Source organism: Blastocystis hominis (assembly GCF_000151665.1).
Source record: "Blastocystis hominis, Singapore isolate B (sub-type 7) whole genome shotgun sequence assembly, scaffold_15".
In the NCBI taxonomy this organism is placed as follows: domain Eukaryota; class Bigyra; order Opalinata; family Blastocystidae; genus Blastocystis; species Blastocystis hominis.
This window is the reverse complement of record NW_013171822.1, coordinates 84,437-107,689: the sequence shown is the minus strand read 5'-3', so window position 1 is coordinate 107,689 and position 23,253 is coordinate 84,437. Positions and strand designations below refer to the sequence as shown.

The window sequence follows — 23,253 nt, the reverse complement described above, 5'->3', positions numbered from 1 at the left end:
CTGGGGGTGAGAGGGAGAGAGAAAGGAGGGGACGGTGAGAGGAAGGAGTTCGATCGAATTCGGAATCGGTGGAGTCGGATTCAGTGTTGGAATTGGAATTGGAATTGGAATTGGAATGAATGAAGTCTTCAGAGTAATGGTAGGAGAAATCTTGCTGGGAGGATCCATAATAAAAGCCTTTCGCTTCATCATCATCATCATCATCATCATCATAATCATACTCATCATCATCTTCTTCATCTTCTTCCACAAATTCGGATTCAGAATCGGAATAATCGTCTTCCGAATCGGAATAATCCGACTCGGAACTACACGATGAACAATACGAATCCGAATCATCTGAATCAATCCAATCATTCGTTTCATAGGTTTCATTCAATTCACTCGACATTTTCGATTCATTCAATTCACTCATCGATCCATTTCCCTCTTTCTTCGATTTCTTCGTTTTTCCGCCATTTTCATTCATTTCATTCAATTCATTCAATTCATTCAATTCATTCATCGATTCATTTTCCTCCTCCTCCTTCTTCTTCCTTCTCGAATCCTCCCCATTCGTCGCTTCATTCAACACCGAATCCACCGCTGATGGCAAGTACGAAACGCTGTGGCTTTTCGGCAGCGAACTTTCGATCGTCGGTCCGCTCATCGACTCCAGGTTCATCGCAGAGCGCTCTTTCCGTATGATCCCCGCGGTTTGATGGAAGTCCTCATCATTGAAGATATCGAATCGAATATCTGGAACGTTCTTGCTTAATGGAGGTTGCGATTGCAGCAGTCCCGTGTAGACCACTTTACCGACAGAAGGGATGCAAATGCAGGAAAGCAAAACGATTTTAGAAGCGAAACGAAGCGGGAGAGCGCTAGAAGGGTTCTTTAGTAAAGTGATGGCCTCAATCAGAGTGAGGCGGAGAAGATAAATGAAACGTTTAAGATAGGGAAGGCGACATTGCTTGACTGCAATATAGCGAATGTCGAAACCATTGCTTTCCTAAATTCCATGACACCAAAGTGGAGTGGATACAAGATAGAATTCTTTGCGGTAGGCAATATAAGTGATAAATCGATACAGAATATCGCGATCTTGGTCCTTTACCTAAACCTCATTGGAGAATCCTAACTTCACTTCATGAAGACCATTTAAAATGATCTCCCATGTGGCTAGCAAGTATTTCATTCCGAGTATCTGCTTCTCCTCATCTTCATACTCTATAAGTCAGTGCTGTTCATGCACCCCGACCAAAAATTGGCTCTTTAAAGATGGCTTCCATTGTCTCGAGAATACCAACTCTTTTCTTCATTGTTGTGGGACATTCGACCAAGTTAGAAAATTGCTTGATCAATTTAGCATTGAACTGCATTCGCCTTTCTGAGCTCATGATGTCCGCCAATGCTTCAAAGTCGTAACGTTCTTGAGAACAGCAATCAAACAACATATATTCCCCTATATGTAGTACTATGAGCACTGCTACAAACCGTCAAGGAAGCAGCGCTGACTAAAACACTTTCTATGATTCAAGTGATGTCCACGTTTTTTGGATTTCCAGTTTCTGTATACTATCCAATTTGATTATCTTATTTTTCTATGAGTAGTAGTAGCTCGGGATTGTCGTTATCCATTAAACCCGCCGATAACATTGTTTTAAACTGTATTGGAAAGAAGGACGGAGTCATGGATAGTAAACAAGGGCGAAGACTCTTTAAGCAATATCTCGGTGATGAATACAAGCGAAAAAAGGGTACTCTATACACCCTAACCCTCACGTACGTAGATCATTATCAAACTTCGCAGTAATGCCGGAAAAAGGCTACGGATCAAACCATCTGTTTTTGCTCTCGAAATAAACCAATCAATGACTTTGGAAGGTGTGAATTGTACTGGTCTCGTTCTTTCTAGTAAAAATCGCATCCATCTACGTCGACGAACTCATTCAGAAATATCAGGAAACCAACTCTCTGGAATCGTATTTCACTTCGTTGTGTTACTATGCAGCTATCGTGTTCAGTTCAATATTGCAGCGGTGTCTGATCTATTTTACAACGGGATCAGTTCAGACACGGACAAAGACCAAGTCGAGCAGATATCACAGCAGGTGGGGCGTGAAAACAATTTTTATTATGGTCTAGTGGGGAAATATTACAAAATCCGATGTTCAACAAATGATTGTTCCATTGACCTTGTCTTATAATTCAATTCCATCTACCTTGTCAGAAGAACGTGTTTGCTTGCTTTTTATTATTTTGCTTAATTTCAGAAATCGGATGAGAGTTTGCGAAGCATTGCCACATCTGAAGTGTTTGTTGTTGCTGTTCATAACGCGCATGAACTCTAGTCACCCGAATATAAAAAACTGCGCACACAATACGACGGCCTTTGCTTGGTCGTCAAACGGTGTCAGGAAATCGTGAAGAAACTTCAAGAGGAGAAAAAGGACCTCGAATTGAAGTTTTCGGCAAAAGAAGAAGAGTTCAACACGTTGAAGTTGCTGTCAGAGCAAGCTTCGTCTGAATTGGTGGGAGTTTTTGTTTCGCTGTCAATCGCTAGAAAGTGAATTTGCAGGGCTCAAAACAGTCGATTTGGACGGGAATCACGGCTGTTATTGTAGTAATTGCGTTCGTAGCGGGGTTTGTCTTGGGTCAGTTTGCTTTTCGGTTTATGATGGAGTGATTGCTTCGTTTCGCCTTGTTTGTTTCATACTATTGATTTGATTGTGATATGATTGACATTTCCCATGTGCTGCTATTATTCGCGATTGTTGTATCCTATTTTATAGGGATCACAATTTACTCTTTGATCGCATACGTTGCTTCTCTAATCTATTATAATAATGACTGGTATAAATGATATAAAGAATGATAATGTTTGTTTCTAAAAAATCATTTTTCTTAGCCTGGGGCAGTTATTATCTTCCAATAACTCCTTCAAAATAATAGTTAAAATATAAGGAAGTGATGGTTACTATATCAAAGATAGCAGTATTACTAATTTGGCTGTTCTGTCTATGTGGACTTGGTATCGTTTTTTAAGTTGAATTATGCATAGCCCTTAAAAATTCTTTGTCATTTTTGCGACAGATAGAGCAAACTCATATTTTTACCTATTCCTTTGCAAACTCGTCGATTTCGCACTCTGTATCTACCTTGCATCCTGGAACTCATTCGCAATGCACGTCTTCCAACGATTGTGGTCACTATTCACAATCTCCTGTATCTATGAGCATCTCTTTTTTGCTATTTGTGACTTCTAGATCCCGTTCATTCTCTTTTCACTTCGCCTTCCTCTTCACGAGTTCGTGTAATACCAAGGTTAAGAGGCGGTCTGACTGCTGATACTTCCAATGCGCCTCGGATCTCCGACGAGAGTCTTTTAAAATCTCGTTCTGCGTCGAATCCGAATCCTGGAGTATCATCAGTCCGGAATGATCATCCTTTCCATTCCGCTCCGTTTTCAACTTCGAAACCCCAAACGGAGCCCCCAACTCCGCAATCCCTTGCCCTCAAATACAAGCTCCACGCGGAGAACATCTACTACTCTTCGCCGGACCAGCCGATTTCCCTTTTTCTTTTCAATTCTTCAGGTATTTCCTCGGCCATTCTTCCACCCCAGGGAAATTCCCAGTTTTCAACACATCCGAATTCGACCCGCGTCCCATTCGCAAGCAATTCAATCCTTCTTCTTCTTCTTCTTCTTTTTATCGCCTCGTTCTTTGCGTCAGCGTCGAATTCCAAGCCGGTCTTCGCTCCGTGGAATACACTTTAAAATCGCTCAGCCTGCTCCAGCAGCATTTCTCCTTCCGCGCCGTGCTCTTCTCCACCTCCCCCGCGGCCGTTCCGCTCTGCCGATCGCTCGGAATCGACTTAGTGCCCGCGTACATGTGCGACCCTTTCTCTTTTCTCTCCCCTCAGATCCAACTTTGCGACGCTACCCGTCGTTCCGGAGCTGCTCAAAGCCTGCCGGAAGCTCTACGCCGCCGACTTCTACGGCTACGTCAACAGCGATATTCTGCTCGCGCCCGCGCTGTTCCCCGTCCTCGACTTCGTTCTCGACCAGTACAAACAGGGACGCTTAACAGACGGCGTTTCGCTCCAATCGCGCACTGAACCGTAGTTCCTCGTCTCCTCCGTCGCTTTCAACACCGCCGAGCTCGCCGTGCCGCTCGGCTCGCTCCAAGCGTACTGGAACTACGTCGATCGCATCACAGCGCGCGACCACTTCCGCGACCGCTGCAGCTCGGTACCAAAATCGGGGCTTTTTTAGGCGCAGGATTGCTGGATCTTCCACCGCAGCACGGACTTCGATGTGTTTCAGCCCGTGGTGGCCGGGCGAGGCATCGTGGACACGTATCTGATGGCGCGCGTGGACGAGCTGAAGAAGTCGCTGGTGGACGTGACGTACGCGACGATGATGCTGCACCAGGGGTTCGATAATTATTTGGAGAAGTCGAAGCGGATGGGAACGCGGCCGAAGGATCAGTTCTTCAACACGGACATCTTTCTGGGGCTGAAGATGAAGAAGATCTGCATGTCCATTCCGGGGGATCGCGTGGTGTGTAGGAAAAAAGGGAAGGGAGTGATGGGAAGACTGGAGGAACCAGGAATTGATCATGGAACAGTGGAACCCGGATCCGAAGCTGAGGGAGAGACAGAGAGAGAAACTGATCGCGGAGTTGAGAAATGGGATGGTGATGCGCCCGAAACATGCTGTTTAGTGGTTGTGGACTTTTTTTGTTGTTTTTTGATTAAATACGATGAATTCGAACGAAGATGTGGAAAGCCGAAAGTACTGTGTGGGTAGAGTGTTGAGAGCGATAGACGAAACGAGAAGAATAATAGCGCTAACCAATCGCGCAAGAGACAGCGCACACTGTTTAAACAGCAAGTGGACGAAACGGAGTATGCTATAAAGAACGGAATGCGCTGTGTGGTTCCCTATATTTACAAACATGAGACTTTTTGCAAGCAAGTCGGAAAACTGCGCGTGCTTTAGTGTAGAGATGGTTCGGAAAGAAAATTATCGATGTGTTTTCAAAGGAATTCGGAGCCTACTCGCCTGAGTACTACGAAGAGGCGATTCGCAATGGGCGAATTCGTGTAAATGGGGAGAGAGTCACAAGGGATCACATTTTAAAGAATGGGGATCGAATCACTCACACAGTGCATCGACGTATCCGTCGTGAATGCCTCTTTTCCTCCTAGACGAACCTCCCGTTCCCTATTCTCCAGTTGTAATCCTCGGAGAAACCGATGACATCATTGCTGTGAACAAACCAGCGGCTCTTCCGGTCCATCCATGCGGAGCATACCGCTACAACTCCTTAGAAACCATCTTACGAAAGGAAAACAAACTCTCCGAGTTCTACTTCATTCACCGCTTGGACCGCGTAACGAGCGGTGTCATGCTTCTAGCCAAGCGCAAGGACATCGCTAGCAAACTCTCCGAGCAATTGGTGAAGGGAGGGTTTCACAAAGTGTACTTGGCGGAGGCCGAAGGGAATTGTTTTGAAAAACCGGAGATTCCGGGTGTTTTTTATACACAGCAGAACGGAATAGCGGTGGATCGAAATATCGCCGTCGTAAGTCAGAAGGAGGGAATTTTCAAGGTGGACGAAAAGGAGGGAAAAGTTGGATCTTTTTTGTTCGTTTTGTACCATGTAGCCTGCATACACGTATCTCTTCCCACTTTATTATTCGAAACAGAGTAACACAACGCTTATGGAGTGTGTGCCCATCACAGGAAGAACGCATCAGATCCGATTGCATCTCAAGTACATCGGGCATCCCATCGATGATGATGTGAACTACAATGAATCGATTCATGTTCCAAAGTGAGTTTGAATGAATTGCTCAACAGCAGACGCGAAATTCCGAAGTGGAACTTCACTGAGGTGGTGGACGATCCGCAGCTTACAGAGGGTAGAAAATGGGCAAAAAATAAGGACTGAGGCGTAGAGGAAATCGCAGAGAAATACTGTAGATGGTGTCATATGAGCGAAGAAGACATGTTGAAGGATCTCTTCAAGGAGGAGCAGCTAAGCCACACATCGATTCACCTGCATGCACTTTCCTATTCTGTAAGTTTGAAAATAGCACCCGAGCAAGAGGCGAAAGATTACTTTTTTCAAACCGATCTCCCAGACTGGACAATCGTGAAGGAGTGCAACAAGGAGAAATTACTGGAGCAGATCAATCGAAATAAGGACATCGTAGTTGATTTGGAGAGAACTTCTCCTCATGTTTGTTTCTGTTTGATTGGAAAAATTTCTGATTGGCTTCTTTTGGCTTCTTGATGCAGGAAAACAAACCGGAAAACGCTGCAGGAGGTGTAACCACGAAACAGAAGCCATTCGATTCAAATACCCTGTTAACGCAAACAGACTTGTCTCTAGATCAGAGACTGTCGATTGAATCGGTCTCTAGCTTACAGACTCAAGAAACTCTTTCGGTTCGAGAAGAGAGGGATGATACATTGTCTATATCATCGATATCGCGAGAAGATATTGAAAAGGAAGAGAAGGACTTGAAGGAAGTGTTTTCTCCGGAAGAACTGTATGTTTTAAATTTCAATTTCCGTTATTATTCGTAGTGAACAACTGTGGAACTGTACAATACCAAAAGTGCGAAATGCACAAGACGTCGCTTCGCTTCTAGATGATCCAACGCCGTTCATATATTCTGAGCTGCAGGCTGTCAAGGCTCCTGCAGTGCGCGAGGTGGAGTGTGTGGTGATCGACAAGCAACGGTTGGAAAAGCGCGAGGAAGTACTGAAAAGCTTGTCTCGGCCTTACCATCCTCTCTTTTATACCACGGTGAATTGGAAAGAGAAATGACCTGCCGACCAATCATTTTGCGAGCTCGGCAGAATCTCGTTTTTGTTTCCCTGATTTCGACTTGATCATAGATTCTTTATTATAGGTAAGTAGCTGTCGATGAACGTTTTGTGTGGACGGTGAGGAAGACTTTTGAGCAACCTGTTTGCTTATAGCAAGTTGATGATTACATGGCTTTCTGAGTCCAGTTTTCTATACTGTGCAGTAGTGTTAACTTTTTGTAGTGCTTCTAATTGTTTGTTAATAAACATTTTCACACACGCTGGATGGCATAGAGCAAAGTACTCCGAGAACGGATGTTTTGTCGAACTTCTTCTTCAGAAGGCCGTACGAGCTGCGGTGTGAGAACCCGAAACTACACAATGAAGTTATAACTACAGTGCTACCGGAGGTTTATCACTTTTGCAGTCACTAAAGTATTGTCGCACCCATCTTTTTACAATCTGAACTTCCAGACTTTGAAAACATAGAAACACGCTAATGCCTCCAGGAGCCATCATGGCAGGCAGCGTTTCCATGAATTTGTTTAAATGATCATATTCGTTGTTTACAGAGATTCGGAGTGCCTGAAAAATGCCTGTACAAGGCGTTTTGCGAGAACGCTTTCCACTCTCCAGTGCTTTGTTGACACACGTCGCAAAATCAATTGTATTTGTGAATTGCTGTTTTTCTCTGCGGCGGCAAATCACACTCGCCACATGCCGACACGTGCGATAGGTCTCTCCGGAATATTCTGCAAAAATCGCGGTCAGTGAATCGCGGTCGAGTTGATTTACCAAATCGGCTGCCGTGATTCCTTGCGACGGATCATATCGCATGTCCAGAGGTCCATCTTTTTGAAAACTGAAACCACGATCCGCCTCATCGACGTGAACACTGTTAAATCCTAAATCCAAAAGCGTGCCATTGGCTTTCGTAGCAAAAGATGCATTGGAATCGTTCATTTGATTTAAATATTTATATGTATTTGCGAAAGTATCCGTGATAATCGAAACACGAGACTGATACGGAGCCAAACGCATTACCAGCTCCTCCTTCATCTAGAATAGCAGGACTGCATCGACAATACACTGGGATCTCGATCAATGCATAACAATCGAGACGTAGGGAAAGCATCCAAAAGAGCAGCAGAGTGTCCCCCCAAGCCAGCACATCCATCAACAAACAAGGAGCTGCCTGTTTCTGGCAGAATCGCTTGTTTCAGAAATGAGACAACCTTGCAGTGAGAAAACAATACTATCCACACCTCCGCAACCATGACTGGTTTGTGAACACGCTGCATGAATCAGAATTGGAAGTTGATAGGGCAGAAAAACGGGAATCTATGTATTTCTTGTGATATGCAGTAGAAATGTTTTTCCCGATTCGGTGGGTGAGGCAACAGAGGTCTCTAGTCTTGGCCAAACAGAGACTCCACCAAAAGCACAGGCTTGTTTATCTCAAGCGAATAAATCGTCGCAAGTATCCGAAACAGCCTACGATACCTACCAAAGGCAAAGTACGGTTTACTTCTCAGTCCGAAATTTGCCATTACAATGTGAAAGTTTGTTATCCCTTGAACTTTCCTGATGGTGTAGGAATCGCCTATCCTCACGATGATTCGGCGACCCAGCTACGTTGAGTCTGTAGTCGTGTCCGAAATGGATAAGAGATAGTTGTCTGAAGAGCAGATGAAGTGTGAAGCACGCCGCCTGCAGCTAAAGATCGCAGGAAAGAAGGACGCTGTAGTCCGTAAGATGATTTCGAAAGAGTGGCTCGCCCATCTTCGTTCAAAGTTAAGCAAGCAGTATCAGGACGTGAACTACGTTAACGATGCCGACTTAGAGTCCTTTTATAACCTCCATACTCTTATTTCGTAAAACGTGAGCAAGACCGTTCCATCTAGATATGTTTCCTTTTGCAAACTAGCCGGGGTCGATACGAAGTTTTTAAGTCTTTCAACGAGCGAGTTAGCGGCCCTGCTATCCATTCATCATCTTTCACCGAGGGTTCATTCTCGATTGCATTTCATCCACGCGTTAGCGTTGTATTACCTCGACCACGTTCCTCGTATTTTTATTATCTCGCGTGTTTGTAATGTTCCTAGCTCTGGAAAACGCCTATTCGGACATCACCCAGCGTCGTGTGACAGCGGAAGAATTCATCCAGAACGCGCGTCCGGACACTTTTTTCGTCTCTTTAGGACTGGAACAGCAGCGAACGCTGAAGAATAAGCTGGAAAAGGCGCGTCGGAGCTGCGTGGAGCAGTTGGTTCGGTTTTATTCGCGGAATGTGAGGAAGGAAGCGGTAGACAGCTTGCTGACGCTGTTCTTTTTGCTGCAGCAGCAGCGTGAAGAGATTCCTAATGTTTTTGAATTGTGGAGTGTTTGTTTGAATCAGGTGTGTGTGTGTGTGTGGAGGGAGGGGAAGGAGCGAAATGGAGGAAGAATGTGGATAGAGGTGGGTAACATAGCGAAGAGGAATGGAAATGGGTTGTTTGTTTTTCGCCATGTACTCGATTGTGTATGTATATGTTATGAGAATAAACAAGTTTTATTACTCTTATTATTATGATCAGAGAAAGAAACGATACCCTCATCGCAAAGTCACCTCTGTGGGTTGCTACCCTTTCTTCGCTTCACTGAATGAACACACGTCTCCATCAACACTTTTTCCCCGGTTGTTCACTCTGATTCCAACAAACACGCAATCCATCATACACTCAATTCTAACATACACTCCCTTCTCCTCAGTACACTCCCGCCTGCTCGCACAGCGCCTCATACTCGCTCTTAATACAATCCGCGCACAACTGCATGGACTGCAGTCGTTCGCTGCAGGCATCAAATCGATTCAAGCTTTCCACGATCTTCCGCAGCGCGTCTTCTCTCTTCTTCATCTCTGCGGTCACCTTCCGGTTCCGACTCCACTTCTCATACTCCGTCTACGCCTCGTCCTCCTTCCTCTTCCCCCTACCTTCAGCTGCTTCAGCAGCGTTCCTTGTGTTCCAATATTGTCCTCCAGCCTTCGCTTCAGCTCCTGCACCACCGTCATCGCCGTGAAAATCACCGCCTCCACGTTCAGCAAGTGCTTATCGCTCTGGATCCGCTCTCGCACCACCGTCTCGCCCGATTTATCCTGCAGCAGCGACGTCAGCAGCGCCGCGCGGTCCTTCAGCAGATCCAGCACGCTGCGCGTCGCTTCCTCCACACGCTTCGAGTCCATCGGGCTCTCCGCGTAGCTGCACGTCGGCAGCGAGGCCGTCAGCGTCATGATCGGCTCGCGGTAGATCTTCGGCTCGTTGCAGCACAGCGTGATCGACTTCTTCACTTCCTCCATGTTCGACCCCAGCGTGCGCAGATTCGCTTCGATCCAGTCCACCGACTGCTTCCACTCCGCCTTCTCCAGCTGCGTCTTCACCACGCTCAGCGAGTCTACTCTTCATTCCCCGCGGTTCCTCTACCCTCCATCTCGTCCATCCAGTCCAGCAGATCGTCTCGCGTCTTCATCAGGCGCCCCAGCCCGTCGCCCTCCTGGATCGCTTCGATCCGCGCCTCCATCGACTTCGGCAGCTCGTGCCCGGCCACTCCCTTCTCCAACTACGCCTCATCCAGCCCGTGGGATCCCACAATGTCCGGCAGCAGCCGATCCAGCAGCACTTTCCGCGCCTCCGCGTCGGCCTGCGCGACCTGCTCGGCGGTGGCGGCGCGCAGCTCGCCGACCTTCTGCAGATACATGAGCAGCGCGGCCTCCACTTGCTGGTTCGCCTTCACCTCGATCTTCAGCGGCACCTCGCTGATCTCCAGCTCCTTCTTCTGCCCCTCACGCCTTTCACATCCATCCTACCATCTCCGCCTTGCAGAACGGCTGCGGGAACGTCACCTCGCTCGGCACCGACGTGATCTACCCCTCACTCCCCGCGGGAACCGCTACATAGATCCGGTAGATCTTGAAGAACTGCTGGACGTCGGCCTTGGCGGCCGCCAGCGTGGCCTCGGCGCTGATCCGATCGCTCTCTTCGAGCTGGAAGGAGTTCATGAGAGCGCGCGTCTGCTTCATCGCGTTGTCCAGAATGTCCGCGTAGCGGTACAGAATCCCCGCGTTCGCTTCTTCGTTCACCGCCAGCGCCTGGCCCTCGAAGTGCAGCGCCGCGATGGACGCCAGGCAGCTCTGCAGCTCGAAGTGCTTGACCAGTCCCGCGGGGAAGAACGAGCCGGACTCCTTGGCGAAGGCCATGGTGTCCTTGTAGAGCTCCGCAGTGCAGGATTGCAGGCGGGCTAGCGCCGCGTTGGTGAGCTTGGAGACCTTGGCTTTGAGGAAATAGGTGTGCTGGGCCTGGGCGAGGCAGAGCGATTTGAACTGGATTTCAGGAATTCCAGAAATCGTACGGTTTTGAGGACCGGAGAGGTGAGGTCCTTGGAGACGCCGAGGCTGGCGAGGTGCATCGCGTACTGCACGTCGAGGGTGTGGAAGTAGAGGGCGGCGAAGGAGAGAGCGTCGATGCAGACTTCGCAGGCAATGATGTCGGGCTCTTGCACCTAGATGATTAAAACCCGTTAGGGAGAGAAAAAAGTACGTTGATCGCAAGGAAAGCGGCTTGCGTGTACAGGGCGCCGATATTGAACAGCACGCATGCCTTCTCGTACAGAATGCTGCGGATCACTGTCTTCGACTTTCCATAGCACACTGCCCAGGACCAATTGATCGGAGCAGCCTAGCGATAACACAGGCACCATTGACAAACCTTGGTTCCTGAAAGTGGGAACGCTGCCTCGATTTGGTTTAGATAGCTGAAGTAACACTTGTAGTCAGTTATATCATTCGGACCTTGATACTCCGTGATCCTGATAATTTTATCACGCTGGCTCTGGACTTTTTCCAGAGATGACAGAGACGGTTTTATATCTTTCTAACAAGTGAATCAGGTAATACAGTGTTACGCCTTCTAAATTCTTTTTGAGCAACTTTTTCAGCTCCGTTAATAGGTCAACATTTACGCCTCGCTTTAATGGGATCGTTTGCATACTTAACTTTTTTATGAAAAATGGAGTTACACTGGATAAAAGATCAAGTTTATTCCTCATGGAATACGCCTCTGTCGGTTTGCTTTTTTTAGATATAGCTGATTGCCAAATTATCCAAAACATTATTACAGTCTGCATCAAAGGAAAAAGGGATCCAACAGACCAAATATATGAAGGGAGTATGTATCTGTGTGGAGTGTGAACGGTGAGGTGGTTACCTGCTATGGTGTGACATCCGCCCAGAGCCGAGAGATTTTTAAAGCTTTCTATAAAGAAAACTTGCAGTGGGCCTATTTGCATGTCATTCCTATAGAGACTTCAGTGATAATGATTTGCGAGGCATTGGATATTCTCTTCTTCACTGCAAGGGATATGACGAAAAGTTTCATGGCGTTGCGTGCCTTGGGAAAACAGTGAAGTCGTATACCGTTGAGGAGTTACGCAAACTTGAGCGTATTAAGTTGTTTATTTGTGTTTATTTCAAGCTGTGATCGATAATGATGTCTACGATTGGGCGACTTGCGACAATCTGTCGAGTCAAGTGATCAAAAACGTATTGATCAAGCATCCGGAGTGTATCGATGTGCTTTCTCTGTGTTTTCTTTTTATTCCAGGTCATTCGATCCTGGAAGTCAGCTCCTTCCTGGAGACAGCGAGCTGCATGTGTTTCATTACTTCACTTCGCGCGCAGAAATCTCCAAACCTCCACAATCCTCGAGATTTGCGATACGTTTTTCGTTTCTGTGTCCGCCTGACCACACAGAGCCATTCACAATCCATACCGCTTCACGCAGCTGGGCGTTGGCTGGGTGCTCCGCGACGTGAGTGTTCACAACGCACAGCTGGTGATCGACTTTCTGAACAGCCACGAAGAGTTGTTCACGCGGGAAGCGGCTCGCTACGCGACGGAGAAGATGAATCCGAAGCAGAAAAGCCAAGTGAAACTGTTTGACAAAGTGCCAAAGAGAAGGGGCAGAGCAGCGAATCAGAAGGAATCGGGAAAGGATGCAATGGAAGCTATAGAGGAAAGATCATTTGCAGAGAGTGAGGAATCTGGACAGACTACGAAAAGGAGTGCAAATAGTTTGAAATCAACAAGAAAGGCAGGCAGAAAAGCATCTTCCAAAACATCTTCCAAAACATCTTCCAAAACATCCTCCAGCAAATCCTTCTCTGAGTCATCGGAGTTTTCCGACTTTTCAGAGGATTCATCGAATTGATTCATGCCTTTGTTTTCAACAAACATTTCATTGCACGATCGGGTCCTTCCATCGCTTCCCTTCATTCCACTCATCTCGCGTCAGTCGTTCTCCGCAAATCTTCGAAAGACGCGCAATCACGAATCCCCGCCAAAAACTATCATTCGAAACCGCGGTTATTCCTCTCCACTCCAACGATCGAAGCTTCGCGTACCTCGGATTCTTCGATAACACTCTCTGCACCGAATCCTCCAGTCTTTCCTTGATGTTTGGAATGGAAACGCCCCCGCCAGTTAGAATTAACCGCGGGAAAACGTGGATTCGAACGTCTTCCGCGAGGGAGCTCAGGACATTCACGATGGCGAGAGAAAGCTCGGAAATCAAAAATTCTTTCGCTTCCTCCTTCTCTTCCTTCTTCCAATCTTCCATTCCATACTTCAGATCTAATCAAACAGGAGATGAGTATGCACATACCATCGTAATTCATCAGATCACACACTCCAAAGGCAACTGGGAGAATTGAAATCGATCGATAACCAAAATCAATCACTAATCCAGATGAATATCCAGTTGTCAACACGGGGAGATAATTCTTTGGCATTATACGGACTTCTTTAAATTGAAATATATAGAAAAGCGCTTTTTGAGACTCTTGGATGAAACGATCACAAACGAACATAGGACGAAGGATAGTCATGGTTTTGTCCTTTGTTTTCACTTTGAATGATCTACATAACACAACCCTATATCGAGAATACAAGTTTATTACAGCGTCCCATAGATCAAGTATATTTTTATAATATGTATCAGTTTCGGATAAAACGTCATTATATAAGGAGGAAAATGCCTTTGAAATTAAAAACAAAATACATGCCTTACAGTTGAATCAAGACTACCATGAGGACGTGAACTATTGGCAAATCCATAGCGTATGTTCCATGATCCCAGCTCCACTACAATCCCATCATCAAACATTATTTATCTATAACAATTTTATATATTGCTCACTCCTTTTGGTTTTCAATTGTATGCATAGTGTACTTGTCTACGCTCCAATCGACATGCTTCGCAGTAAAAGCCCTCTTTAATATGTATGTCGGCACTTTCTCAAACTACCATAATTTGTTTCAATAGGGTAGGTATCTGTTCAATGGGGTGCTGCGGGTGTTTGCGGTATAGGGAGATAGTGTTCCTATTACCTCCATTTGCTCGCTAGAGTGAATTCCACAGGATATCAACGCTGTTTTTGCAGCTCCCAGTGGAGTTGTGAGGAAGTTCGTACCTGACACTTTGTAGACAATTTCCTAGCTTTTCGCTTGCTCGCTCGTCTTTTTTTAATTTTCATTCGTTTTGTCTTGTTTGTTCAACAAGCAGTCCTAACCATTCAATAGCTTACTAAACGCATAGACTGCTTTCGGATAGCTGTATATTACAGTAAAAAGGTTTTCATAGGTCGCATTGTAATCAACATATCCCACAGTTAGGAACGTTTCTAATGCCTACAGATCACTCTCTGCCCCTTCTCTCACGTTCTGCAAAATCTCCACCACTCGCTTTTGCCTTTCTGAACCCTTCTCCAATGCATTCATAAAGGCTTCAAACCGCTCGTAGTTTTGCTGCTGAAACCTTGTTACTTTATTGAGAAGCGCTTTATCCTCCACCTCCTCCACTTTTCTGCGCGAATAAATGTACCATGAATTCGACATGTCAATCTGCACCGTCCACGGATCAACAAGCTGTCCAAAGCAAAGAACTTCCTCGCAAGCGTGCAGAATGTAAGGAATCGTAATCGCCAGTCGGCTGCCTGTGAAGCAGCGGTCGAGTTTCTTGCTTTTGGCTTTATCGAATGAAATGTCGAGATACGACGCGAGCAGCTTGCGCTCTTTTTTCTTCCCAGAGAGAAGAAGCAGACAGCTGTCGATATACTTCTGTTTATTCTCGGGAGAGCGAGAGCAGAGATGGTTCATTACCAGGCGGAAGAGAAACCACCAGCGAGGACAGAAAGCGTACTGCTGGCGGAGGTACGACATAAATACACGCAGCGGAGGACTCGGATTGTCCGTAGTCTTGGTTCGCTTCACATCTGCGGTTGGAGCGAATTCGGCAGAGGAACGTTTCCGAAACGGCTCCGCAGTCACGTTGGAAGGTACATAACACACAACTGGAACAGGATAGTAGGGCGGCATTGCTGTTGGAATCGCTGCGACATTAGCTGACTGATGTTGCAGTACGAAACATTTGAGGATAATGTACAATCGAGGCAGGATAGGGAGGCTCATGGGGCAAAAACTGTGTGCGGTCCCGATATGGGTCTGCTATATTGTCTGCTGCTTTGCGTTGACTGTTTGTTCCAGAAGGCAAAGCCTATTGTTTAAAAATACAACTATGCACTAGTTACGTGTTGGGATGGGTTAGATATCACTGGTACTTGCGGATAGAGAGAAGGTGGATTGGCATGATCTACATATAACGAATCTGCAACAATAGTACAATTGGGTTGTATATTGGGCGGAACCGCATTGTTCATTCTAAGAACAATATGTAAAAATGCAAATTGGGGGTGTTTTTATAAAAGTGTAAATCAAACAAAGCAAGAAAACAGTCCGAAAACGAAGTTTATTGTTGCAAAAACGAGTAACTGGCTAACTAATAGGATGAAGCTTCCCTGTACATAATATTGATTCAATGAGCATACCAATCCTTGTTTCCACATGGATGTTATCATTTCGCACACCGTTAGCGGCTTCTTATTCATGGTCTTTCTGTAAATAGACTGCAGATCGGATGCGATATTATCCCAGTTGTATCTATTCAACAAGGGCGATTGTATTCAAACGAGTCGAGAATCGCTTTGTCTACCTCGTCCAACACTCGAGGATGAGCAACATGCTTGAAATCGATTTCAACGAGTGCTTCTTGAATACCCTCAAAGAGTGAGTTCACTGTCGGGCTTTTGAGAGTAATACAGTTGGAAGGAAAGAGCTCAGGAACCCCTCCCACATTCGTTGATACAAGTTTGCAACCCGATCTAGAGTTGATTTGATGGCAATAACGCACACAAACGCTTCTAAAAGAGTGATATTGAACGACTCTGTAAGAGAACAAGATAGAAAGATATCTCCGCACGACTACTCGTGAGTGACTCTTCGTATACACAACCAAAAAGGGAGCTACCAGATCGTGCTCTATTGTCCCTAATAGGAAAACACGCGTTTGCTTACACACTGCATTCCAGTAATCCGCTCGTTCCCTTATAATGCATTCTTGCTTTCCACCTCCAGCAATCACATAATTCACAGAATCGTAGTTTGAGAGCACTCGATCAATCAGTTCTTTTAACAGAAACACTCCTTTTCGATACACCAATCGACTTAGTACAGCAATCGTAACATACTGGCCATTTCCAAATTGATTTCGAATCCGAATCGAGAGAGGATGGTTTGAAAAATCGTGTTGGAAATCCTTCGCATTTACTCCATTTGGAAGAACATAGAGGTTGTGGGGAATAGAAGATACTTCGAGTCTTTCGCAGAGATTGGAGCGATCCGCTTTGGAAACGCAAATCAACGCATTCACATTTGAACAGGAGCATTGGAGCACTTTGTTGATTGCTATTCCATCCAGCTGGTTTGTATTCATTAAGGAATGATCCGTGTACACTGTGCGTATCCCCAATAGCTCCACTTCCCTGACCGATGTGTGAAACATTCCGCTGGTGTATTGGTGGTAATGGACGACTTGGATTTGTTCAGAAATGAGGATGTGACGAAGAAAGGGAATCAACAGAAAACAATAAGGATAAATGGATCCCAAAGCCATTTCTTCAAGAGGCAAATAATACACTTTGAGCTGTTTGTTGAAATATTCAATCCCTTGGTGGTGTTCGTCGCCTCGTGTAATGACGATAACCTAGGTTTGAGCTTGTTTCATGAATAATGAACATGACAGCCTTGCTTCAACAACGCTTGGCTGATTGAAAATACATGCATCTCCACGCCTCCACATCGAGGGTAGAAGAATTCCGTTACCATTGCAATTCGAAGTGGTTGGTGACTGATCTCCTGCAAAATCATATCCCAATGATGTAGGTTTTAATTCTGAATTCTCAGCCTTCTGAAAGAAAAGGAGGAAGTGCGGGTTCGAGGTATTCGTCTGGTTTTCAATGAGTTGTCAACATGATTTTAATCGAACTGGAAATCACGACACCAAAAGTGAATAGTATTCAGATGGGCCTATTTGGTTAAATTATGCCATGTACGGAACACATTTTGTTCACACTTTTTCTGAAAATGAACAAAAATAATAGCTCTTCATCTCGTAGATCTGTTAGTCGTTTTGTAAGTCACCGTTCGTTCTTAGTTCTAATCTTCATAGTTGCAGTATCGATTGGAATAATTCATATAATTTTGTAGTTGTTAAATTTCATTAGTCCGTGTGATGGAAGAGGAAGTAATCTCTTCGTGATTCTTTACAAAAAGCTTATTGGGGCCTATCATCAAAATCCATTTGGTATGTGCTTTTAGATCTGTATCTATTCGTTAGAATTCTCTTCCTTCCATTTTTCATTAACAAATACTAGTTTTGTCTCTGCTTCCGAAATTTCTTTTCACTACCGCGCAACACATCCATCCAAAGTGGTTTGCATAGTCGAAGAAGCTGATGCTACTTTAAGTGATGTTTCTTACTTGGAGTCGGATGTGAATCGCTTTTATTTCCATTCTGGAGTCGATTCCACTGCGCTCATTTCCTTTTCTCCTGCTGTGGGTGTGGAGTCTCGCCTATTTTGCCGCATTACGGATCTCGGAATTCCCGGAAATCCGGTCTACGAATACGTGGGCGATTCCTTCGTCGTTCGCTACACCTCCATTTCCCTCGAATACCTGGCTCGTCAGAACGCCACGGTGACGTTTACCCTGCTTCCGAAGGGTCTTTACCCTGTCTTCAAAACATCCAATGGGTCCAATGGGTCCAATGAGCCTAATGAGCCTAATGATCTCAATGAACCCAACGAACCCAATGAACCCAATGAACTCAATGAGCCTAATGAACTCACGGGTTCCACGGGTCCTTTGGGGTCTGTCTCTGCGTCTTCGGTCGTGGAGAAAGGGCTGCTGCAAGTGGAATGCAAGGAGCAGCCGTTGTTCACGTCGCGCCACGAGACAAAGCGCATCTCCATCCCCCCGGGGCCGCTTCCCCTGCAATTCACCGTTCTGGAAGACCCCAGCGTGAACTACCAGCTGCAGTGCGCCGTGTACTCCGTGCAGCCCGGCCGCCCCCGCCGCGCGCTGCTGTCCCGTCCGCTCAGCGTGGTCGTGGCGCCCATCTCCTCGGAAGCCGCCGTCCTTTCGTCCCCTCTTTGTTGAACAAACAACGCAATGGTGGCGACGCCGCTCCAAATACTCCACTGGGTACTTGTCCTCCAGAATACTATGCACCTGCCTCGCGCGCTTCTCCTTCTTCTTGAACTCTCCGTACTCCTTCCACGTCTTGAACCCCTTCGGGATCTTGCTCGGCTTCTTCTTCGCCGTGTGATGCTCCAGCGTGCTCAGATCCAAATAATGCATCAGTGCCCGCCCGTCCGTGTCGCGCGGCATGCTTCCGCGCCGGAAATCGTCCATCGCGTTCGAGATGAAGCTGCTCGGCGCCTCCATCGCCTCCTCCTCCCCCGGCGGCGCCTCCCCGCTTTCCTGCGGCATCCCCGCGGGCGCCGCGTAGGCAGGAGCGTAAGCCGCGGGGACCTGCTGCACGGGCTGGTAGTAATAGCCGTAGGCCTGCGCGGCCTGCATGGCCTGGAGGTTGTAGTCCACAGGCTCCTCGCTCGCGTCCACACCCGGAGCGCGCTCGTCCCCCGCGTCCTCCGCCTCCCCCGTGGGCGTTTCATTGTGAATGGGCGTTTCATTGTGAATGGGCGTTTCATTATTGATGGGAGTTTCATTTTCATGATTGATGGGCGTTTCATTTTCATGATCAACGACCGTTTCATTGTCATGTTCATTGGGATTGGTGGGCACGGAGTCGGCATAGTTCTGTCTCTGCTGCGTGAACTTGTGCGCCAATCCCACGGCGCCCTTGTTTCCGAGGAGCGAGTCGCAGGCGGGCGGCACCATGGGGTTGGGCCGCAGCGAGGGCTGCTGCGGGATGGTGAAATCGTCGGGGATCGGGCCGTCCGCGGTGGCCGAGCTGTTGGCGATCACGATGAGCTCGGCGGGCTTGTCGTCGGCGTCGCGCGGGATGGCCAGGGCGTTGCGCAGCACGGCGAGGCCGCGGACAACGCGGCCGAAGAGAGAATGCGATTGCATGAGCTGCGGCGTGGGCGCTGTGGTGATGAGGAAGCGGCTCAGGTTGCTAGGAGTGAGAGATAGAAGGGGAGAGAGAACAGGTTGGGGCCGTCGTTGAGGCTCACGAGCAGGCCGGCGCGGTCGAGAAGCTTGTTGAGGTTTTCGTCTTCGAAGGGAGCGCCGTAGATGCTCATTCCGCCCTTGCCTGCACGTTAGGGGAGAGAACAGGGAAAACCGTCGCCCGAGGAGATGTCTCCGCCCATGAGGCCGAGGCTCGGAGTGCAGCGGTAGAAGAAGGAACCCTTCAGCCTCAGCTCTTGGCCGTCGATGGGAGGGAATTCGCCCGTGCAGAGGCAGTAGAAGTTGTAAGCTGTGAGAGGAGCGACGTCTGCGTAGAGCTAGAGTAAAGGAGGAATTGCGTAGCTACTTCTATTGTAATACGTCCTCCGATTCGATCTCCAAAGTTTAAATCGAGGTTTACGCGAGGTCTCGGGTGAACTAAGCAAATAAGATATAACCTTTTACGAAATACCCTTGGCAAACTCAACACATTCCTCACGACGCCGTTGCCTGTGAAATTACACCACTCATTAGACACCATACCAGATAGCAGTGTCGCAGTTTCGAAATTTATTCAACTGAGCGAGATACGGAGATTCTTTCGTTTCTTCTCCAGTGATATCGTTATGATAAATCACATGGCCGTCGTCTTGAACAAGAACTCTCCACTCGGGCTTTAGCGACTCGGACATATTAAAAATGAAAAGTAAAAATGTGGTCAAAAGCGCGCTTCTCCCGCGGACACTCAGAAACAAACGAAAGTATCATGCTAACAGCAACGCAATCGATTTGAAAGGAACAAAGAGTTGAATATCAGTAAGAGATAATGGTCAACAGTTAAGAAGAACGAGATGCAGCTCAAATTGACTGGAGTCGACTCTATTCTCTGCACAGTGTTCACAATTTAAAAGCAGCATGCAATCGAACATTCGAATTTAGAAAGCTAGGAAAATGTAATGGAAGCCCTTTGCAAATCAACGACCACTACACGTACAATCTTGGTTTATCAATAAAAGACAATGGAAGAGTACTTTAAATTAGCAGTGAGGAAGAGTAGAAAAAGCGTGGCATTGTGATAGTATAGGCAAAAACGATTACCCTCACATTCCTGAAAATTACTATCCCTATGGATACCAATCTAAATATGTCGAAGAATCTAAAGACGAAAATGGAGAAATAGTGAAAAATGTCTACTTTTTACCACCCCATGAAAAGGAAGTCCTGCAGATATATAATTATGGAGAAGGAGATCTGGAAGAGTTCTCGCTGGTAGAGGAGCAGGAGAATGGAGAGAGTTTTGTGCTTATGACAGGAGAAATGATGGATGGAGTATTAGAGGGCTATTGTCAAATTTTTGAGCCTGACAAAGGCCTTGTTTTTGAAGGCAACTGGTCCAATAACATGCGCTGCGGAACCTGTGTGGAATACGACTACGAGTGCGTATCCTTCCAGGGAAATTATCGGAATGATAAGAGAAACGGCTATGGCTGGGAGTATGATCAAGACGAGCTCCAACGCGAGGGAGTGTGGATCGACGGCGTGTACCAGCAAGCCTACCGCATTGTGTGGGAGGAAAACTTCGTAGGGGTCGGTCTGGGCATGCACATCACGCTCACCGACAATGACACACACATCACGACGGTCCGCTGGGAGGACGGCAAATGCAACGGCCGCGCCCTGACCTACAGCAAGAACGAGAACCGCGTGATCCAGGAGCGCGTGTACATGCACGGCGACGACATCGATGTGGTTCCCATCTCCCAGCCCGCCGCGAGGCGCGGCGTTCTGAAGTTCCCGAACGGCTCCACCTGGGAAGGCGACATCTCGCTGGATGCGGCGTGCGGCGAGGGCTCTCTCTTCTCCCCCGAGGGCACGCTGCTCTACCGCGGAGGCATGTTCCGCAACCGGCGTTTTGGCCGCGGCACGAGCTTCCACCCGAACGGCCAGCCGGCGTTCGAGGGCCTGTGGAGCGAGGACGTGCGCATGGGGGACGGGCGGTCGTTCACGGAGCGCGGCGAGGTGGAGAAGGAGGGCGTGTGGGTGGACGACGCGTTCGCGGAGCGCGTGCTGGACGTGCCCAGCGGAACTGACGCGGTGCGCTGCACCGTGCTGCTGCGCGAGCTCTCCGTCGGAGACAACGCGCTGAACGAGGTGGTGGAGCTGGACTTCCGGCGCTTCGCGCTGCTGGAGCGCGTGCGGATCGGCGCGAACAGCCTGAAGGAGCTGGGCGAGCTGAACTTCAGCAACCTGCAGCGGCTGCGCAGCGTGGAGATCGGCGAGGACGCCTGCACGCTGTGCGCGCGGCTGATCTCCCCGCTGCACGCGCCGAAGGAGCGGCAGGACCTGCAGGCGAAGTCGCTGTCGCTGAACGAGGGCAGGGTGCGCGAGGAGATGAAGCGGATGGTGATCGCGAACTGCCCCGCGCTGGAGAGCGTGGTGCTGGAGCGGAACGCGTGCTCGGACTTCTTGAACTGCACGATCGAAGGTGGGCGCGGAGAGAGCGCGTGAGGCGTAGAAGTGCCGAAGCTGCGCGAGCTGCACATCGGACGAGTGGACAAGAACGTGTGCGAAGTGATGTCGTCGCTGAACTTCCTCTACTGCGACACGTTCGAGCTGATTGGTAGGGAAACGGGGAAACAGCGAGGGTAACGCGAAGGCTTGCCTGCGTTGGAGGTGCTGGAGCTCGGGAACCACGCGTTCTTCTATGTGAAAACGCTGCGACTGCACGGTACGCGATGAGCCACGCGTCGATGGCGTCTAGACTTGAAATCGCTGAAGAAGATCGAGCTGGGCAGCAAGGCCTGCTTCGGAATTAAAGAGCGCGTCAAGGAAGTGCTCGTGAACTCCAGTCGCATGTCCTTCCGAAGTAGGCGGCGCGGGCGGAGCGCGTTCTGTGTAGACCTCCCCGCGCTGGAGTCGATGAGCTTCGTGAACAATTTCGTGTTCTTCTCGAAGTGCTGCTTCGAAAGTGGGGATTGCCGAGGTTGATTCAGCGCAGACATTCCGAACTGCCATCAAGTGTCCATCCGATCGCGCACGTTCCCGCCCGAGAAGTTCCCCATTGAGTACGGAGAAGGTAGAGCGTGTGGCTGGATGGAGGTGATGCGCAGGGCTCAGCCAGGAGATTCGTGAGAAGATCGTGAATTCGAAGTGATGTGGGTTGAAGGGTATGATCGGTTGTTCATTGACGCGTCAACGATTATTTGTTGTCTGTTCGCTCGTTTGTTTAACACGCACTCCAATAATCGCTCCGCACATTGACAAACACAAACTCCGCTGCTTCGCTCCGACTCTCGTTCGCCAGCGCGTATTCATTCTGTTTCGGCACCCAAAACACGTCCGTCGCGCTAAGCCAGAACGAGTTCGCGTTGATTCGAAGCCGAACTTTGCGGGCTTCGCACCGCAGCACCACCACAATCAAGCAATTCTCGCCGCAATTCTCGCCGTTCTTTCGGCTCTGCGCTGGAATCACGAACTTCCCCGCGATGAAAAGGTTCTCCGCTTCGAGCGAGGCGCCGCCCGCGACGGGCGAAGCGTCGGAGTAGAGCGGAACGAGCGGGAGATCGGCGTTGTGTCCGACGAGTTGGACCTCGCATTTGTAGGAAGAGACAAAACGAGAATCGGAGAGAGAAGCTTCGGACACGATTTTATCGTAGAGAAAGATTTGTCCGTACTCGGTAATTAGGCTCTGGGAGTGAGGGAGAGAAGGGAGGAGCACGGGGGAGGCGGGAAGAGAAGGCGAGGGACGATCGATGGAGAGGGAAACCTCGTTCTCGGGGGAATTCGATGGGGAATTCCGTGGTGAATTCGATGGAGAATTCCGTGGTGAATTAAGTGGTGAATTAAGTGGTGATTGTGGTGGTGATTGTAGCGGTGAATTAAGTGG

At 48.1% G+C, this 23,253-nt stretch overlaps 8 protein-coding genes; 2 read left to right on the top strand and 6 right to left on the bottom strand.

Moving 5' to 3' along the window:
• Window positions 1-4,849: 4,849 nt before the first annotated feature.
• Window positions 4,850-5,829, top strand: GSBLH_T00001949001 (Pseudouridylate synthase; the record flags this gene model as incomplete). XM_013040440.1 has 4 exons in its annotated part: window positions 4,850-4,963; window positions 4,993-5,164; window positions 5,197-5,621; window positions 5,656-5,829. The coding sequence occupies exons 1-4, from the start codon at window positions 4,913-4,915 to the stop codon at window positions 5,827-5,829; spliced, it is 822 nt and encodes a 273-aa protein (XP_012895894.1). The 5' UTR covers window positions 4,850-4,912.
• Window positions 5,830-7,201: 1,372 nt separating this feature from the next.
• GSBLH_T00001948001 (uncharacterized protein) lies at window positions 7,202-7,867 on the bottom strand (the record flags this gene model as incomplete). Its single annotated transcript, XM_013040439.1, has 1 exon — window positions 7,202-7,867. One exon carries the CDS (start codon window positions 7,865-7,867, stop codon window positions 7,202-7,204), a length of 666 nt encoding a protein of 221 aa, XP_012895893.1.
• A 1,491-nt stretch (window positions 7,868-9,358) lies between these two features.
• On the bottom strand, window positions 9,359-11,042 carry GSBLH_T00001947001 (uncharacterized protein; the record flags this gene model as incomplete). XM_013040438.1 has 6 exons in its annotated part: window positions 9,359-9,750; window positions 9,783-10,240; window positions 10,270-10,405; window positions 10,436-10,621; window positions 10,653-10,709; window positions 10,740-11,042. The coding sequence occupies 6 exons, from the start codon at window positions 11,040-11,042 to the stop codon at window positions 9,556-9,558; spliced, it is 1,335 nt and encodes a 444-aa protein (XP_012895892.1). The 3' UTR covers window positions 9,359-9,555.
• A 41-nt stretch (window positions 11,043-11,083) lies between these two features.
• GSBLH_T00001946001 (uncharacterized protein) lies at window positions 11,084-11,830 on the bottom strand (the record flags this gene model as incomplete). The annotated part of the gene is made up of 4 exons (XM_013040437.1): window positions 11,084-11,344; window positions 11,383-11,520; window positions 11,551-11,715; window positions 11,747-11,830. The coding sequence occupies 4 exons, from the start codon at window positions 11,828-11,830 to the stop codon at window positions 11,084-11,086; spliced, it is 648 nt and encodes a 215-aa protein (XP_012895891.1).
• Window positions 11,831-13,077: 1,247 nt separating this feature from the next.
• GSBLH_T00006356001 (uncharacterized protein) lies at window positions 13,078-13,857 on the bottom strand (the record flags this gene model as incomplete). Its single annotated transcript, XM_013040436.1, has 4 exons — window positions 13,078-13,186; window positions 13,244-13,472; window positions 13,504-13,757; window positions 13,799-13,857. 4 exons carry the CDS (start codon window positions 13,855-13,857, stop codon window positions 13,078-13,080), a joined length of 651 nt encoding a protein of 216 aa, XP_012895890.1.
• A 1,983-nt stretch (window positions 13,858-15,840) lies between these two features.
• GSBLH_T00001945001 (uncharacterized protein) lies at window positions 15,841-17,060 on the bottom strand (the record flags this gene model as incomplete). The annotated part of the gene is made up of 4 exons (XM_013040435.1): window positions 15,841-16,057; window positions 16,087-16,157; window positions 16,186-16,938; window positions 16,971-17,060. 4 exons carry the CDS (start codon window positions 17,058-17,060, stop codon window positions 15,841-15,843), a joined length of 1,131 nt encoding a protein of 376 aa, XP_012895889.1.
• A 747-nt stretch (window positions 17,061-17,807) lies between these two features.
• GSBLH_T00001944001 (uncharacterized protein) lies at window positions 17,808-20,059 on the bottom strand (the record flags this gene model as incomplete). Its single annotated transcript, XM_013040434.1, has 6 exons — window positions 17,808-19,374; window positions 19,407-19,512; window positions 19,543-19,705; window positions 19,735-19,805; window positions 19,840-19,877; window positions 19,911-20,059. 6 exons carry the CDS (start codon window positions 20,057-20,059, stop codon window positions 17,808-17,810), a joined length of 2,094 nt encoding a protein of 697 aa, XP_012895888.1.
• A 613-nt stretch (window positions 20,060-20,672) lies between these two features.
• On the top strand, window positions 20,673-21,875 carry GSBLH_T00001943001 (uncharacterized protein; the record flags this gene model as incomplete). Its single annotated transcript, XM_013040433.1, has 1 exon — window positions 20,673-21,875. One exon carries the CDS (start codon window positions 20,673-20,675, stop codon window positions 21,873-21,875), a length of 1,203 nt encoding a protein of 400 aa, XP_012895887.1.
• Between the last annotated feature and the right edge of the window lie 1,378 nt (window positions 21,876-23,253).